At 51.0% G+C, this 18,697-nt stretch overlaps 1 protein-coding gene across 1 annotated transcript in view; it reads right to left on the reverse strand.

Moving 5' to 3' along the window:
* Positions 1-18,697, reverse strand: part of LOC102447192 (hexokinase-2) — a 61,735-nt gene that overhangs the window by 14,958 nt on the left and 28,080 nt on the right. The window contains exons 4-12 of the mRNA XM_075911086.2: positions 18,258-18,377; positions 14,957-15,052; positions 13,110-13,209; positions 12,341-12,524; positions 10,444-10,599; positions 7,254-7,487; positions 5,939-6,243; positions 5,165-5,313; positions 1,507-1,626 (exon numbers count right to left, since the gene is read on the reverse strand). Of these exons, the coding sequence (XP_075767201.2) occupies positions 1,507-1,626; positions 5,165-5,313; positions 5,939-6,243; positions 7,254-7,487; positions 10,444-10,599; positions 12,341-12,524; positions 13,110-13,209; positions 14,957-15,052; positions 18,258-18,377 (1,464 nt within the window). The remainder of the gene's footprint in view (positions 1-1,506; positions 1,627-5,164; positions 5,314-5,938; positions 6,244-7,253; positions 7,488-10,443; positions 10,600-12,340; positions 12,525-13,109; positions 13,210-14,956; positions 15,053-18,257; positions 18,378-18,697) is intronic.

Here is an 18,697-nt window from a genome sequence, read left to right on the forward strand (position 1 = left end):
GCTTACCAGTTAACCGGTTAATTGGTTAACCAGTCACATCCCTAGAACAAACCAAGTACCAATCAATCTTCCTACACACCCAGCCTCTACAATGGGGTTTACAGGGACAGTTAAGACGCGAGAAAGGAAGGTTTTCAGGTGAAGTTTAAAAAGGAAAGGGTTCTGGGCAGTGGGGAGGTGGGGAAAATGCAAAATTCTTGGTAGGGAAGGGTGAAAAATGACCTTAAAGCGACAAGTGGACAGACAGAAGGAGAAATGTTAAGAAGACAAAAAACTCCAGCTGGGCGCACGAGCTGATGGACCCGAGCTCACAAGAGGCACCACCCTGCCACTGTGGATTGGAGGACACATCTGGCTGGCTCAGACTTATAATTTAAGCCAAAGGAGGTACAGGAAGTTTTCCGAGCAACTCGGTGAATCCATGGCTGGCTGCTACATCAGGCCTTGTCTTCCTGCTTTCTTCCACTTCTCTGCTTCTGCTCCCTCAGTGCAAGCTAATGACTCCAGCTCCGACCCATAGCTTGGATCCCAGCTCTGCCAAACCCCCTCTGATCCTGCGCCAACCACTAGACCTGATGCTGCTTTGACCGCTAGGTCTGGCCACTTGCATCCCAGTCCGTGAGAGGAAACAAAGGAGAGCCAGGGAATAATCTTGTGTTGCACCTTCTTTATCTATATTTAGATCCTACGCTCCTTGGGCAGGTACCTCTCCTTTATCTTTATCAGCACTGTTTGTGGGTAGAATGAATGAAAAAGAACACAGTAACACAACAACATTTAAAAACCAATACAGAGGAGAGTGTAAGTCTCAGGGCATCCCTCCATGGAGAACAACCTGGAAGGGATGGAAACGAGGAGAAAGAGAGCAGATGTTGAGAAAGACATCCCTGGGCCGCTATCCTCAGAAGGGAGTTAGCCCCTGGTTGGTGGGATACAGAAGATGAGATGAGAGAGACCAGAAAGGCACATGGAGGGTTTTGATAAAAGTAACAGAGAGGTAGCCGTGTTAGTCTGATCTTGGTAAAACAAAGAAAAACAGTCGTGTCGCACTTTCAAGACTAACAAGATGGTTTATTAGATGATGAACTTTTGTGGGGCAGACCCACTTCTTCAGATCATACTCACGAAAGCTCATCACCTAATAAACCATCTTGTTAGTCTTGAAAGTGCTACATGAGGGTTTTGATCAGACTAAGAAGTCCAGAAAGTAACTAAGGAGAAAGCTAACGATGGTCCATCTCAGAGCAGAACTGTTCTGCCAACCGTGTGCTTTGAAGGACAACGGAAGGGGGAACTACAATCGGATGGAAAGAAGTTAGGAAATTAGCAAGGTTTCAGGTCAGGTAAGGCCACAATAAGGAGAAATGTCTAGAAGTGTCCACAGACTCACAAGCGAGGCAGGAAGTTTGAAGATCGGGGTGTGATCTTCTAACCCTTCCCTCCATTCTGAACAGTGCAGTAACACAGTTAGTAGGTACAGACAGTAGGGAGCTGGGGATAGGTTACCTCATCAAGGTTATTCTGTTGGCAAGGAAAAGAGAAGGTGAATCCCAGAGGAAGCGACACGCCCTTCATTCCCATGTATTCCAGGAAGTCAGAAATGCAGTGGACAATGTGATCGAACAGCTGCAGGCAAACAGCAAGAGGCAATTGCTTTAATAACTGCAGACAACTTGATTAAGTACCAGGCTACCAACTAAATTAGCGTGTGTCTGCTGGCACTAGCCATGGTGAATCCCATTTAATAGGCTACCACGTTAACTCAGCTGCATAACCAAGTAGCTAAAAATCCATCTCCACTGGGGTCTTCCTCTAGCTAATTATACAGCAGCGCCTATAGATTATATAATAGAGCGAGTTAACATTTAACAGTCACATTGAACCGGATCCTGAGCACTGAATTCAATAGAAGCAGTGGAGGGATATATTACCGGCAACATGACATCTAGAGCAGTCACCCTCCTCCATATGCAATGGGATCCCAACCCCACCCCCTTTAAGTCCCCAAATTATCATGTTAAGTTTCAGACTTTTCTTCACCGCCCATTTTTTAATTTAAAAGATTTTTCTTTGCATTTCAAACACAGGTAAAAATAAGCCGAGCCAGAGTTCCAATATGATTTAATATTAACACAGCGTTCTGCACCCAAATTACAAAAGCCCTTTAGAGATTTATGGGATAGCTGTAGGCACAAGCTACAGGAGTGCGATCTATTTGGTTTAACCAAAAGATGGTCAAGAAGGGACGTGATTATGATCTGTTAATACCTACGTGGGGAAGAGAGTTCAGAAAGCAACCAGCTCCGGTTGAGCAGAAAAATCCAGAAGATGAGCCAAGGGTTGGAAGCTGAAGCTAAAACAAATCCAGACTAAAACAGAAGTGTTCCTTCTTACTAAACAGGGAGGGTGGCTCCCATCGGAGAATGCGCATGGCGCATTCACCGTCATTCAAGTCTCTAAAGCAAGACTCCGGCTTTTTTATTTTTTAATTATGCTCTTGGCTCAGGCCTGTACAACATACGGCCTGAGGGCGACATGCGGCCCGCAGAGGCTCACTGTGCGGCCCGTGACAACTACAGGCGGCCCGGCTCCATCCGATCTGCCAGTCGGCCAGAGGAGTGGAGTGCTGCCGGGGAGGGGGAAGTGCGGGCTGCCTGCGTGCAGCTCCGGCGCGAGGAGGCGGGGCGTGAGCCAAAGGGCGGGATGCCAGCAGATGCCAGGACGCTGGCGTAACATCGTGAGGTCATGGCCAGCAACTGCCAGATTCAAAAAGGCAGAAGCCAGGTAGGGGAGGGAAAGGGCTTGTGCTGAGGGGAGGGGGGCAGGTCAGGAGAAAGGGGAAGACACCAAGAGGCAGGGTGAAGGAGAGACAAATGCCAGGGAGCCAAGTGGAGACATGCTGCTGTTGGTTTTTTTTTGCTCAACGAAAATTTTTAGCCGTGTGTTTGGTATTTTTTGGGAGAGCATCCCTACTTGCGGCCCGCAGCTGTTTTCTTTGGAGTAATATGGCCCTCGTCGCTTTCTGAGTTGTGCAGGCCTGCTCTTGCTCAAACCTGGGCTTGCCGCAGAGTTATTACGCCCGGTTCTTTGGCCTATGTGATGCAGGCGGTCAGAGCAGATGATCTCAAGGTCTTGGAATTGATCAGCCTATGAACTGGGGCTGATCTGCGACGCTGAGATCACTCTTCACGCTCGCCGACACTGAGTATTGAGGATGCTCCATCTCTCCGATGAGGAGTTTGACACATCACGAAAGGAGCAGTGTTTTTGCCCCACACTGAAATGCAGCCACCTCTGAGATGGAAGCCCACAGCTGTTACACCAGCCCAGAGCAACACTACAGCATTAAGGGGTGTTTGCTCAGTTACCTACAACTATGCCTCTGTGACCCCTAGGCTATGTCTACATTGCACATTTTTGCACAAGACGATATGCAAATGAGGCACGGCAATTAATATTGCCGTGCCTCATTTGCATACCTAATGAGCCACCATTTTGCGCAAGGGGCTTTTGCACAAGGAGCCGTCTACACTGCTCCTTCTTGCGCAAAACCCCCCTCTTGCGCAAGAGCCATTCTGCCGCTTATTTTCAGGCAGAATGGCTCTTGCGCAAAAATGGCGGCTCATTAGGTATGCAAATGAGGCACAGCTATATTCATCGCCACACCTCATTTGCATATCTTCCTGCACAAGAATGCGCAATATAGACGCAGCCCTGGAGCGTAGATCCAGATGATACAACAGAAGGTTTGTTGTTGTTGCTGTAGGACCTTCACCTCCCTGAGTGACCACAGGTAGGTCTATGGACTCTTCCTTCCACCAGCCCAGCTATTTATGCCCACTGGGTTAAACTGACATGACGATAGCGCACAGCACTCGAGATTTTTCAGCCTACATTCAAGCATCTCACTGAAATCTGCCTCTGCAATTTCAGCCAGGAAGAGAATTCTTCTTTGCTCCCCTCTTCGTTCACTTACTGCTGAGCTAAATTCTCTGCTGCCTTAACTCTACCAAGGGCCGTGGGGTTTCCCAGCATTCGTGGCTCACACATCTGTGATTTACTCTCCAGTGAGTGGTACAGGGGTTAATACTTCAATGGGTCATTCCAATGCATCTGTGGCTGGGGGAGGGGAAGTGGTGAGAAATCTCCTTTTGGTGGACTCTAGTTTCCCTTGTTTTTCAGATTCAGGCGATGGGGCTATTTATTAAGTTCCAGGGACAAAGCAAGAGCATGAGGGGTCTGACTGGCAGCTAGAAAAGCCTGATTTCTCAGAAGGCGGCCTTGTGAGAGGAGAAATGGGCAAGGAAGGATTGACAGAGCCACGGGGGCGTCACACACTCAGAGCATGCTGAAGGCGGGGGCTGCTCCACCACAGTGAATATGGGCCCATGGTTTTGTTCTTACTGGCTGTGGAATATTAGCAAGGCTTATTTCTTCTGTCTCTTAACCAGCTGCGTTCCCAGCCAAACTGCCACCCCAAAACTCATCCTCTTCCATGTGTCATACGTCACATGACACCCCGTGCCCCCTCTCCTCACCACACTACGGAGGTACCTTGGCCCCTTGTTTATCATTCATAACAGCTGCTTCTTTCCACTTGCTCTGTCATGGGACAAATGGCAAGTAAAGCTAGCCCAGTATGCTCTGCTCCAGCGCAGCTTTTGAGGAATAGCACTGCCTCCAAAATAGTTTGCAGAATTCTACTGACGTCACCATGTGACTCTGGGAAGTCACTCAACACCTGTGCCTCAGTTTCCCTACCCATAGACTGTGATCTTCACCTGCCTTTGTGAAGTGATTGGTGGATGGCGAGCATGACGGCAGCAGGATGAAATGGTTTTGATGGTTCCATGGCAATGTTCCCTCGAATTTTTTTCCATCAGTGTGTGGAATAAATGTTGTTGTGTGCACCGAGGCACGGGTGGATGTGCACCACCAGTACAAACACATGCTGCCGGCTGGGGGCACTCTGCTAATCACCTGGGCAGCATTTGAATCTCACCCAATTTTAAAGAGTGAGGCACGGAAGAGGAAGAGTTTGTACAAGGGAACAAACAGCCATAGCTTAGAACCCAAGTCCTCTAGCTCCCACCCGGTACCTTAATCACAAGACCACTCCAGGGGAGACACCGCCTCGTCTCCTTTCGAGCTGGCCTTTGCTCACCTCCTCTCCTGTCCCCTGCATGACCTCCTGCGGGATGGAGTAGATCTTATTGTGCATCTCAACGCCACGCCGAATGCCGCTCCGCACACGCACCAGCAGCACACGGAAATTCGTGCCCCCAAGATCCAAGGCCAGGAAGTCTCCTTTTTCTGAAACCCAAACATAGGCAGCTACAACACGATCCCCAGATGCCTCCCGACAATTACGTGGCCCGATGGCCCCAAGACCCAGCCAGCCCAGCGATCAAGGGGTGCAACCACAGTTCTGGAAATGGAAGGGTTAATTTTGACCCCGCAGGGACCCGTGGAAACAGGAGTTAAACCTGCGAACGAGCTTCGCTGGGCTAGAGGCTGCGCGGACAGAGTTCACAATCCACGTGGACAAGCCAGAGAAGGGGTGGGAGGGGAAACGGGCACAGAGCGGTAACGTGACCCCACACCAGGGGTGACAGGAGTAGAACCCAGGTGAGCCACGGCCTAGTCCGGTGCCCTAGCCACGTCAAAAGCCGTCCACGAGCTTTCTTTGCTTCCACGCGTGCATTGGAAACCCAACTGCATGGGCAAATCGGAAGTGCAACGAATCCAAAAAATATAGGGCGACTAGTCCCCCGAGAATCCCCCTACTCTTGTTAAGGCCTAGTGCCAGCATGGGAGGTGGCGTCTGAATGATTAGGCAGCAGATCCAAGCCCTGAAACACAAGGGAGCTCAGACTGAAGGTTCTGGCCCCGATGTTCTATCCAGCAGGGGGCAGGAGGGTTCACCCCGTTACGTTACCTGTTCCATCCGGAGTGGAGCACACGTAAGTGGGCAGCATTTTCACCGTGGCATCCGGGTGCGATTCTTTGCACAACCCCCTCTCCATCTCCAGCCTCATCCTGTCCTTCACTGCCAGCAGCTGCTCATGGCTCAGCTTCAGGGCTTCCAGGGTCTTCTGCCGGGCCTTATGCTGGGCCGCCAGCCGGTAGGCCACTGCTGTGACCATAGCCGCCCCTTTGCCGCTCCCGTCTTCCGACCGAACAAACCTGATGTCACAGTCTGGCAGTAGCTTCCGCACCGTCTTGTGAAGGCGTCGAGCAAAACTGCACAGGACAGAGGTGGGAGGGAGCGTCACCCCCTCAGCGTGGTGCGTGCGCCCCTCTCCTGGTGACTAGCCAGCAGATGGACACTGACAGCTAAGAGAGGCTTGTGCTTTTAGAGCCACGGTTCCCAGGTTCAATCCCTGTTGTCGATAACCCACCCAGCCTTATGCAAAGCTAGGCCTGATTTAGGTCCATCGCCTTACAAGAGCTTATCCAGCGATGGGCAAGCTTCTGAAAGTCCCTTCCTGCAGCTCTTGAATGTCTTCCATGCCAGCCTGCAAAGCCCTTTCACTCAGCCCTCTCAGCTCATTTTTTACCAATATTAATACAGGTTGAACAACCTCTCTGGTCCGGCAACATCCATGGCCCGTCATGGTTTTAGCCGGGTTCCTACTTATTATGGGTGTGGCCAAGTTTCCTGCAGTCCCCTGAAGTTTTACAGCTCTCAGTGTCCTGTGCTGGTATTTAGCTCTAATTGACCCCCATCAGCCCAGTGAGCTATGGCAGCGATGGTCATACTGCTAGACAATATCGACCTTCTGGGGTCCAGCAAATTCTCTTGTTTGCCACTGGTCAGGTCCCAGAGTGCAGGACTAGAGAGGTTCAATCTGTACTGGTGACACCTCAGGCTGGCCAGCAAGCTGGGGAAGAGACGTCCCAGTGCCCTAGCCGAGCTGGGATTAGAACCCGGGTCTCCAAGCTCCTAGGTCTGAATTCACAGGCCTACACGGCCTGTCAGATTAGAACCCTATGAGGGTCCAATTCCCAGGCCTCATGCTCTTCAGTCCCAACACAAACTTAGACTCTTATTAGAAACCACGCACCCGTTCAGGGGTCCATGAAAAGCTACTTTGTTCCTGCCCCAACTGGCACACTACTGATTTGGGTTGTAAACAGCGTACAGGGCTCTCGCTGACTTTACTGGGCGCCCCGCCCTTTAAATGTTCCGGGACTGGGTTGCTTTAAGCCCTTTCCTCCCGCCTGCACCCGGAGCCGGCCCTCTGGCTTACTGGGGGTGCTTCTTGTACACGGAGCCGTCCACGCCGACGGTGGAGCGGAGCCGGTCGACGCCTTTGTTCTCCTTGATGCGGCGCAGCACCGCGGCCAGCGTGGCGGCGCACAGGTTGGCCGAGCGCGTGGAGACGATCCGGCAGATGTGCTGGGTGGCGATGCAGTCTTCTGCCGACGGCTCCAGCCCAAGCTTGGACAAGACCTCGTGGGCTTTTTGTAGCCCTTCCTTCTCCCTGGAGGCCAGGGAAGAACAAAAGGAAGAAGTTCAATGGAGAGACTGTTGGGTTAACTCAAAGTGTCACAAGTTTTGCGGGTTCCACCTCGCATCCTACAGGTCAATGGAAGCCCAGAAGTGTAGGACTGAAAGGGCCCTTGACAGGTTGTCTAGTCCAGGCCCCGGCAATGAAGCAGGACTAAGTACTATCAAGACCAATGGTTCGCGAGCTGTGGGTCAGGATCCCAAAGCAGGTCACAACCCCATTTTAATGGGACTGACTGGGCTGGCATCAGACTTGCTGGGGCCTCGGGCCAAAGCCCAAAACCGATTGCTCAGGGCCCAAGCTCAAGTGTTTTAGCCCCACTGGGCAGGCCCTTGCGCTTTGGACTTGGGGTCAGATTTTGGGCTCCTGCCTAGGGCCGTGTGGTCATTTTTGTTGTCAGACGGTGGGGGGGGTGGGAGGGGGTCGCAATCAAGTCTGAGACCCCCTCACCCAGACCATCCTGACAGGTGTGTGTCTAACCTCTTCTTAAAAAAACTCCAGTGATGGAAATTCCACATCCATTTGTCCCCTAGGCGGAAAAGGGCGAGAAGTAACAGCCAGCGTGGATTAGTCCGGAACAAATCACACCAAACCACCTAGGGTACGTCTAGACTACATGACGGAGCCATGTACATTTGTTGTTTTGGCAAAGGCAAATGAAGCCGCGATTTAAATGATCGCGGCTTCATTTACATTTACATGGCTGCCGCGCTGAGCCGACAAACAGCTGATCAGCTGTTTGTCGGCTCAGCGCGCTAGTCTGGACGCTCCCCTGCCGACATCAAAGCCCTTTGTCGGCAGCCCCGGTAAACCCACGAGGAATGAGGGCTTTGATGTCGGCAGGGGAGCGTCCAGACTAGCACGCTGAGCGGACAAACAGCTGATCAGCTGTTTGTCGGCTCAGCATGGCAGCCATGTAAATGTAAATGAAGCCGCGATCATTTAAATCGCGGCTTCATTTGCCTTTGCCTATGTGTCTAATCTACATGGCTCTGCCGACAGAGGCATGTAGTCTAGACACAGCACTAATGTCCTTCTTTGACAGTGTTACTGGCCTAACGGATGGAGGGACACATTAAATGTGATGCATCTGGAAATCAGCGGGCTTCTGACACAGTTCCCGGGACTCTCTCATAAACTGGGGGAAATGAGATCTGGATACATTACTGAACAGTGAGTGCACAACTGGTGGGAAGGATAAAAAACAACACTCCACACTCAGAGCAGTTCTCAATGGCAGGCTGTCCGACCGGGAAGAGGTATCTAGTGGGGGGCTAGTGCTTTTTAATATTTTCATGAATGACTCGGATAATGGAGTGGAGAGCAGGCCGATTTTAGAGGAGACTCCCTCCTGGACTGGTGTCCTCACTTTGGCGGGCAGGATTAGAATTCGACGTGACCGTGACAAATTGCAGCCCCGATCAGAAATCAGTGAGGTGACATTCAGTGACGAGCCTAATGCAGCATGTGCGAAGGCAAAATCAAAGGAAGTGGTAAAAACAAACTGCAGACAACGGAAGAGACAAGAACCACACCAATTTCCCTCTGCTGGTTTTAGAGAACCCTTCTGAGTATCAGCCCACAGAGAAGGTTACTACTAAAACTAGTGTTTTAGGAATTCTTTAACGGTCAATTTAATTTTTGCCGCAGTTTTTTTTTTAAAACCAGGGTAGTACTGCAGAAAAAGATCCGGTAATTGCAGTGGATCACAAATGGACTACAAATCAGCAACATGATGTTGTAAAAAAGGCGATGATCATTGTGGGGTGTATTAACAGGAGAATCAACAGTCTGGAGGCAACTGTCTCCCTTTACTCCCCGCCATGAGACTTCAGGGGATGCCCCTCTTAAGCTCTGGGCATCATACTTGAGGAAAGAGGTGGTTAAATGGAGAGAGCCCAGAGAAGAGCAATAAAAATGATCCAAGGTTTAGAAAACCTGCCCTATGAGAAATGTTCAAAAACCAGGCACGTTTAGTCTTGAGAAAGGAAGAACAAGGGGGATATGGTAAGTCTTGAAATATATATTATGGACTGTTAAAAAAATACAGGACTATGTAGCACTTTAGAGACTAACAAGATAGTTTATTAGATGATGAGCTTTGGTGGGCCAGACCCACTTCCTCAGATCAGGCATACAGTGATCAGTGGTTCTCTATGTCCACTGAAGGTGGAACAAGAAACAATTGGCTGAATCTACAGCAAGGGAGATTTACATTGAATAGTATGAAAAACTTTCTAACTCCAAGGGCGGTTAATCTCTGGAACAGGCATCCACTGGAGGGTTTTTAAGCACAGGTTGGATAAACACCTGTCAGAAAAGATCTAGGTTCATGGTCCTGTCTCAGTTCATGGCTGGATTAGATGACCTCCCACGTCTCTTCCAGCTCAACATTTCTACAATTTTATCCCTCTTAAGGGGTCATATCTCAGAGTGCATCTACACAGCATCCTAAACGCGAAATAAGAGATGCAATTTGCACTATGCAAATTGCGCATCTCATTTCGATTGAATTTCGAAATAGCGTATTTTGAAATGTGGTGCTTCTACACAGTGCCAAATTTCAAAGGAATACAATATTTCGAGACATCCCTTGTGGAATGAGGGTTCCCGGGATGCCGAAATAGCTCTTGAAATAGCAGGCACGTTCAAATGACACGGGGTAGCTATTTCAGGATACTTCCGGTTTCCCGAAATAGCCCCGCTGTGCAGACGGACCCGCACAGAGCAGACGGGGGGGGGGGAGGGGGGGAGGAAAGCAGATAACCTGATGACTTCCTACATGGTGTCTACACAATAGATCTCTCACCGGCGGCTATAGCGCCCTTTCCCTTCCCAGGGGCACCCCTCTTGGAGAGAGGAGGTTGGCTTTCTCTCCAGCATGGGGGGTGGATCTAAGATGGAACCATTTGCTCAGTTTCTTACTTACTTTTCGATAGCAGACACGTATTTGGTCTCAAAGTGTCCCGTGATGAGCAAGTCCGGGGTAAGCCTCCCGCCAAACAAGAGCTCTTCCTTGGCCATCTTCACCAGGACGAGTCTGACCAGCTCCCCCATGTACATGCCACTGATCATCTTCTCAAACCTGCGGAGAAATGAAGCACGAGGTCTCCAGGCCGCTCCACGCTGTCGCGTTCAGAGGCCAACGGCTAGGGCCGAAACGTGCCACAAGATGTACGGGAACTGCCCGTGCCCAGCTGCATTCTACACTGGTGGCGGGTGAGCTCACAAAATCTCAGCGCGCCCCCCGCTGAGATAGCCAACGTCCGTACCAAGGCCTCGGCCATGTCAGGACTCGAGTTAGTTTGCAGGAAAGAAGAGTCGCTCTTGAACGCGTGGTCCTGCAATCTGCCCATTTAAAGAATCATGAACGACAGTGAGAGACCCTGATTCTCTCTCATACACCAGCTCACTGCAGAAACAACCAGATTTTGCTTAAAACCATGGAAGACAATCATTAGAAGAGAGGGGCTCTCGTCTGGAAAAATATCTGCGTTTCGTAGGGGTGACGAGCTTATAAGCCTCCCAGGAGCTTTGCATTAGCCCCATGGAGCCCACAAATTCAGCAAGAATCCCCGAGGCAGGATCTTCAGCAAAGTTTTGCTGGCGTCGCTCTACCTGCCTACACTGCCAGCCCAGCACCCCAGTGCAGAGGCTACTTAGATTAGTACAATCGGCGCTGTAACAAGCCGGCCTCCCCACCCAAGGGCAACATGAGCACAGCTGGTCCCCACCCAGCCATGTCAGCCAGGGATCACGTTTCTTCTGCACCCTTGAGCAACAAGCTGTGCCGGCAGGCGCTTGTAGCGTAAACACGGCCTGAGAGTAGTTTTCACAAGCGCTATGCCCCATTGAAAATCAGTGGGCTTGGGGTTTTGAATCACTCATGCTGCACGTCTGTGCTAGAGAAGCACTGCTATGGAGGGGTGGTACCCTAGCAGAGATGCCTTCTACAGCCACGGGAGAAGTGTTCCCATGACTGGATGTAAATCACCGAGTAGCAGGAGCGAACCAGTGGAGCACTCTGCCATTGACCGTGCCACGAGGGTTCAGTGCCCTCACCACGCCAGCCTAGAGTGGTGAACTTTTCGACTCCCCGAGAGACGCAGCTAGGGGAGTCGAAGTTTTAAGTGTAGACCAGACGTTGGACACTTTTCAGTCCATCACCCTACAACTCTGGGGACATGACCAATCATCACGTACCCCAGAGTTTGGGTTCAATCGCAGCGATATCCAGACAACAACAAGCACAGGCTTGGTAGAGAATTTTGGACTTAAAACAAATAGAAACACTGGGGGAGATTTTCCAAGACGCACAAGGGAGTTAAGTGCCTACCCAGCCTTGGAAATATACCCTACTTCTCCTATTTTATCCTGCAGTGGATGAGTTTGCACCGTCTGCAGGACGGGGTCCATCTCAAACTATAAATCCATCTCCACAGGAGAAGTTCGGTGTTTGTTGGTTTCATGGATGGTAGGGACACTAGGTGGCGCTGTCTGCCTTCGGGCAGCGATCGAGACATTAAATGAGAAACCGGAAGTCGCTGTCCCTCTCTATTCATTAGCAGATGAAGCAAAGTAGGGGGAGAGGATCAGGGTGCTCTTGAGGGTTCCGTCAGAAATGCCACCCCAAATTTGTGGCACAGTCCCCGTTTGTATTCATCTAATCTACGTCCCCAGGGGCCCTGTAACACAGGTAGCTTACATGACCTCTTCCTCACACCAAAACAATCACAATAGGACAGTCAATCCACAATAACTCCCCCCCCCCCACCCCCACCACACACACACACAGAGATCTGAGCCAACACCAGCAATCTGCTTACAGCTGCTTCCCCGGGTTGAGCGAACCCATGTCAATCTCACGGTCGAACTCCGTCCTGATGTCGTTCAGCGTGCCGTCGTCTCCGAAGGCGCCCCACTCCATGTTTATGCACATCCGCCCTTCGTCCCCCTCCACCAAGTCAATGTGCCGCATCTCCTCCATGTAGCACGCATTGGTCCCAGTACCTGTGCCAAGCAGATTGTGAGCTAGCTCCCTGGGAGAGGGGGAGGTAAGGACTTCATTGCTGCTTAGAGTTGCAACCCATCCCGTAAGTGTGGCCTAAAGCCCTTGTTCTTACACTAGGCCATACTGAAATGCAGCTTGTTTGCCTGAGCCCACCTCACCACTTGCTCTGGATCAGAGCCCTGGCCTTTTCATTATTTACTCCTCCCTCATTCTTTGGGGTCCTGCACATTTTGTCGACGGCTTTATGTTCTCTTCCAGGTCATTGATAAAAATGTCACCTTGCGAAGGAACAGTGGCGGATGCTACAGGACCAGAGTAAAACCACGCAGCGGCGAGTCCCCATTTACAGTTCTATTTTGAGATCTGTCCAATAAGCTGATTTTGAACGCATGCTGCATGTTCATTTGGGACCGTCCTAGCGCCTTATCCAAAATGTTGCATGGTCCCAAGTCAAACAGCTGACAAGTCTCCGAATATCACACCTTTGCGATTCCTTTCAACAGACAAGCTTGTAACGGCCACAAAACGATGCCAAATGAACTGGGCGGGGTCTATTTCCCGTTAACCGTTCCGCGGCGTCTTACCAACAATGAGCCCAACTTCGCAATTGTGATCATCGAAGCCGCAGGTCATCATTGTCCCTACGGTGTCGTTCACCACAGCGACCACGTCAATGTCGAAGTCCTGAAACAGGCGAAGAGGAGAGACATCAAGTCCCAGACGTAACGTTTGACCAAACCATCCCGTTGTCCCATTGAGTGTGGCAGTGGGGGAACCATTACAGTAGCAGCCAGGAAGAGCAGAGCCAAGACCAAGATTTGGGATCCGTGCCCAAAACATTCAGCCTCACTCGGGCCAGGAGTGTCAGCTGTGACTAATTATTTCGGCTCCCTCGATTTCTCAGCACTCAGCTGAAGGCACCATGAAGGGGCAGATGTTCCCAGGGCAGGTGGCCCAGTGCTTATCAGGTCCCTTCTTAACACAAGGTCACCATGTGAAATCACTGCTCCTTCTGAAAGCCGCAGCTCAAGTGGGAGCTGAAGGTTCATCAGCACCGATTCAGCGAAGGCAGAACATCAGGAGCCTGCCTATTATCAGTAAAAACGGCCCCTTTTCTAGTGCTCTTCGATGTTAAAACCCCGCACAAACATTCACCAAGGATCGCAGTGCTCACTTCTGAAGGGTAGCTAAGCAGCCACATTACTGATGGATTTATCTACACTTCTATTAGCCACCCCTCCCTGGCTCAGGGAGTTTTTAGAAGACTAAAAGTTATGATACAGGAAGGAAAACTTTCAACACAGGCAATAAACTGTACAGACAATGTTCTGCGGCTCACGGAAGTAACTTCACATGTAGCCAGCCCACAGCCCTCTCCTGCCCCCAAATTTAGGAGGAATCCATGTTGACGGGTGTTGTGTTAATAAATCTAGACGCCAGCACTTCCAGACTAAGAAATCCAGGCTCTTGCAATGGGAGCCATTTTGGAAATGGCAACCCCTCCGGAAAGGCACCTGGCCAACAGCCAGCGTTGCCTGCAAGTCGAATGCCTGGGCGGCCACCCAGAAGAAATTCAGAGACCGCTCAGCTGATTAGCAGAGCGCCCACAGCCGGAAGCATGCGTTTCTACTGGTGGTGCACATCCACACATGCCTTGGTGCACAACACAAAATTGATTCTGCTCATGGATGGAAAAAAGTAGAAGGAACACTGACGACAGCCCGACTTCCTGTTTCAGTCACGGAGCTGTGTACGAGATAGAGAGGCATAGCCAGAGCTCAAGCCATTTAGGGCTTTACAGGAAAAGATGGGAACATGGAGACAGAAGTTACTACATTTGCTTTTCTCCCTATCTTCAGCCCTTCTGAATGTCAGAATAACCTTGCCATCGGCAGGCACACCAACAATGTGCAATTCAGAGCAGGGTGTGAATTCAGCACTCACATAATAACCCGCCTGCACCCACTTTCACAGCCTGTTGGTAAGAGAACAATGTGAGCAGAGAGCATGGGGTGACCATGAGAAACACAATGTTTGTTGTAATCTTAAATCAAGAGGGTGTAGGGTGAACCTGATAAAAAAAAGGAAGAGGAAGTGGGGTGTTTTGGTTATTATCAAAGGAGCACACTGTTCTTGCATGTGTGTCCAGCTGAAGAGTGCCTCTATAGGACTGCCAAACCGACTGTCTGGGGGTGGAAGCCAAGTACAGGCTTTTAGTGCTTTGGCATCCTGAGGGACCCCCATCTGTGCATGCACCTTGAAATACAAAACCTCCCTTCTGTGTGCAGGGCGGTCCCTGGCCTTTGATTGGAAAACTAAAAGAAGGCCAGGATTTACAGGCGTTCTCTCTGTCCCGTTGCAAAGCCAAATCGAGTGCCCGGAGCAGCTTATTCACAACAGCCAGGGGGTTCGGAGCATGGGTAACGCTTACCCCTCGTTTCTTGATGGCTTTACGTATCATGCCGACCACATCTTTCCCCTCCACACCGCTGGATTTGAACCCTTTCGTCCACGTCACGAGGATACTCTAGGACAAGAAATAAGAACCACGTTAAGACACCACCGTTGTCAACCAACTCTAAAGCCCTAATGCTACCCTGAGGATTCTCGCCAAAAACTCCTTCCCCTGCAGCGTAGATCAGCCACACCGACATAAGACAGGGCCCTCCATTGATGCAACTTCCTGCTGTATGTACATTCCTGCGATTGGTCGCAACACCGTCCCGTGTCTATGTAACTACACCCATGTGCTTAAACTAGCAAGAATTCCCTTAGGCCAAATCTGCACCTTAACCTTACACCCGTGTAACTGTGCTGCTCAGGGATGTGAAAAGTCCACGGCCCGGAGAGACACAGTTAGACGGGCATAACCTCTGGGGTATTTTGACGGGACAGCCTCTCCTGCCGACACCGCTACTGCCTCTCAGGGCAGTGGCTAAACTACGACGCTCTCCCACCAGCTGCAGCGTTTGAAGGGTCGACCTGCCCTGAGTCTCGACGAGCCCCACGTCTCTGGAAATGCCACCAAAGTAAGGGTGCGGTCGAGCTTGCCGTTTACTTCCTCCATAGGGTAGAGCACAGGGCGACGCTGCCCAAATTCTACAGAGTCAAGTTTAGGAGGCTCCGTCCCGAAGAGCCCAAGGCACCATAGTACTTAAAAACAGCCTGAAGTTTTCTGTAAAGATCTAATAATCTGCCACAAGCACCTGGGACTTCACGAGGGTTACCTGGTTGACGGGAATATTGTTACTAACAGGAACATCATGGCCTCCCGGCTATGGCCTTTGATTAGCTGCCTCTATGCCAGTGACATGCTCTGTTCTCTCTTGTACCGGGTTCTTCTTCTCTAGGTCCCAGGGTGCTTTAGAAGCAAAAGCTTAAACAGGACTACGAGGGTCCTCTAGTCTAGCCTCCCACTGATATAATTACAAAGGGCCACCCTATTGTCTCCAAGTCACAGAGGGGGAAACAGAGCAAAAGAGAGAGAAGCATCTTGCTCCCAGGCATCCAATGAGTCCATTTCCGAACCAGGAATAGAACCTAGATCTCTGGACTCCCAACCCCACAGCTTTCTACAGGCTGGCCGGCCGCTTGGAACCTGACTGGTCCCGGGGGAGGGATTTTGCGGGACCAGGTGAGGTCATTTCTGGCCCCTCTGCTTCCTGCCCCCTGGCTGCCCCTCCCAGCCCAGCTGGGTTGCATGCCAGGGTTCCTACCCCCATCCAGCTGGGCTCCACACCAGCTCCCCTGGTCCTTCCCCTCGCAGCCCAGCTAAGCCATGTCCCGGGCTTCTCAGACCCCTTCCTTGGCCCAGCTGGGCTGCACGCCTGGCTCCCTTCCCCACCTCTGCCTCAGGCTGGCCTCCTGGGCTCCCTTTGCCCCCCGCAGCACGCTAGGACTCTCTGATGCTGCCCAACCAGAGTATCCCAGTTGACAGAGTTGCAACCTGTCCTTGAGCACCCTGCTTTCCCGAGAGCCGTATAAGGGAAGAACAGAGCATGGACACTTATTCCTTGTGCTCGAATGCAGTGAGGGTAGCCACTTGTCTGCAGCAGGAGGGCGCCCTTGCGGCGGCGTATGTGCTGCACATGGAGGCTGTGCCAAAGACAGAGAAACACCCGGCTGGCCACGTTTCCGAGGGAGGATAGAATTTGCAGCCCTCCTTTTATAAGGTGGGAAAGCCAAGACACACGAGGATGGCGGGTGCCAGAGGCCGTGCGACTACACAACAAGGGAAGTGACGCACATGCAGCGGGAAGGCACTAAAGGCCCATTTCACCTTGCGCCCCCGACACCATGGCCACCTCCCGTGCGACTGAGGCCCCCGGAGTCCGTCAATGGGACCAGGGAATTGCAAAGCACGACCGGCAGCCCAGCCATGCCTGCATTCAGTTCATCCTGCCAGCCCTGCTCCCATCTCGAGTTCTCCGCGCTCCCTTTGCCTCTCCTTCCTGCACCTGGGGCTCCAGATCTGCCTCCAGCCTGTCCATAACACCCCCTACTGATGTGACAAATAGCTTCCCCCATGGGCCAGGAGCTTCAGGGGGGAGCCGAGTTAGTCTGTTACAGGAAAAACACAACAAATGGTCTGGTAGCACTTTACAGACTAATGGAACATGTCGATGGTAGCAAATCGTACTGTAAAACCCTCTTCTCGGCCAGCCCCCAGCTCCAGTCTGGTGTTATTCACAACAATAATCCCCAGATAATCAGCCAGGAGCCTCGTGAACAACACTCCCTTCACAAGCCTTGTAAGTATCACTCCCTTTGCCCTCAAGAGCAATTTTACCTTCCCCCTTCGTTTCTCGCCCTTTCCTCTCCCCATGGTTTCCTGCCATCTCTCATTATCTTATTTCTCTAATTTGGATTGCAAATGCCCCCGGGGAGAAATCTTCTTGGTTAGTCTGTAAAATGTCTAGCACCTGACTGGCACTGTAGGATCAGATCAGTAAGAACGCTCAAGAGTTGAAGTTCCATGGGTCAGTATGCAAAAGAGGCATCTCCTTATCGCCTGTTAGCTAACCCTTGGGAACTAGCAAGAGGTGCAAGCGGAAGGAATGTTTTTTGTAGGTTTCATGGGACTGAGCAGGCAGCGTCCCTCTGTAAGGAACACTTGGGCGACCACCCAGGAGAGATTCAGGTGCCACCCAGCGGATTAGCAGAGCATCCATAGCACCCAGAGAGGGCAGCATGCGTTTCTATTGGTGGTGCACATCCCCACATGCCTTGGTGTGCATAACAAAATGTATTCCGCCCACGGATGGAAAAAATTACAGGGAACACTGTGAGTAGGTTGAGACAAACTCTGTTTCCCATGATCTCTGCCTTCCCATTCATGTTAAAGATGCAAAATGCCTTGTCTTCCTTTTACTTCACATTAGTTACCATATGGCAACTGCCACTTTTTTTCCTAGTGAAAATGCTCATATAGACAGGCTTCAGTTTTTTGCAGGTTTAAGGGAACAGATGTAAACCAAACTGAAGCAAACCCAAATCCACACTGTGGTTGGCACCAGTTTAACTAAACTAGTTCTAAAAAACATTTGAAGTCCAACTGGTGCAACTCCCATATGAGACAAGGCTGAAAGGGGATGTGTGTGATTGTGCTGTGTGTAGTCTGGGGCGATTAAAACCTACCCACTTGTCTCTTTTGCCTTTCCCGATTGCTGGCAGCAGCCCAAGCTGCCAATCCACGATGGCTTACAAGGGAGAGGAGGGGAAGTTTCACTTACCTCATCCAGTTTGGTTTGGTGGCAAGGAAAAGAGAAAGTGAATCCAAGGGGCAGTTTCTTGTCCTTCATGTTCAGTTTCTCCAGGAAGTTGGCCAAGCATTCGGCAATATGATCAAAGAGCTGCAGAATAGAAATTAGACTGTTCAGACCCTATGTCGTTCCAACCTAGTCAGCTTAAGGGCGCCCGGCACCCACTGGAGTCAGCGGGCGTGTTTCCACCGACTTCAGCGCACTTAGATCAGGTCCTGACAGCACAACGTTAGGTCAGGCTCATTTCAAAACCATGAGCATTGGATGCTCTAAGCCAGGGCTACTCAACTTTGGAAGCCCTGGGGGACACAATGGATACTCACAGCACATGCTGAGGGCTGCACCTTAAGTGTGGTTGCATAGACATGCAAATATATGCAAATAGCTTCTTTCACACTGATGGGCATGAA

Source organism: Pelodiscus sinensis, chromosome 28 (genome assembly GCF_052426305.1).
Source record: "Pelodiscus sinensis isolate ZL-2025 chromosome 28, ASM5242630v1, whole genome shotgun sequence".
NCBI lineage: Eukaryota > Metazoa > Chordata > Testudines > Trionychidae > Pelodiscus > Pelodiscus sinensis.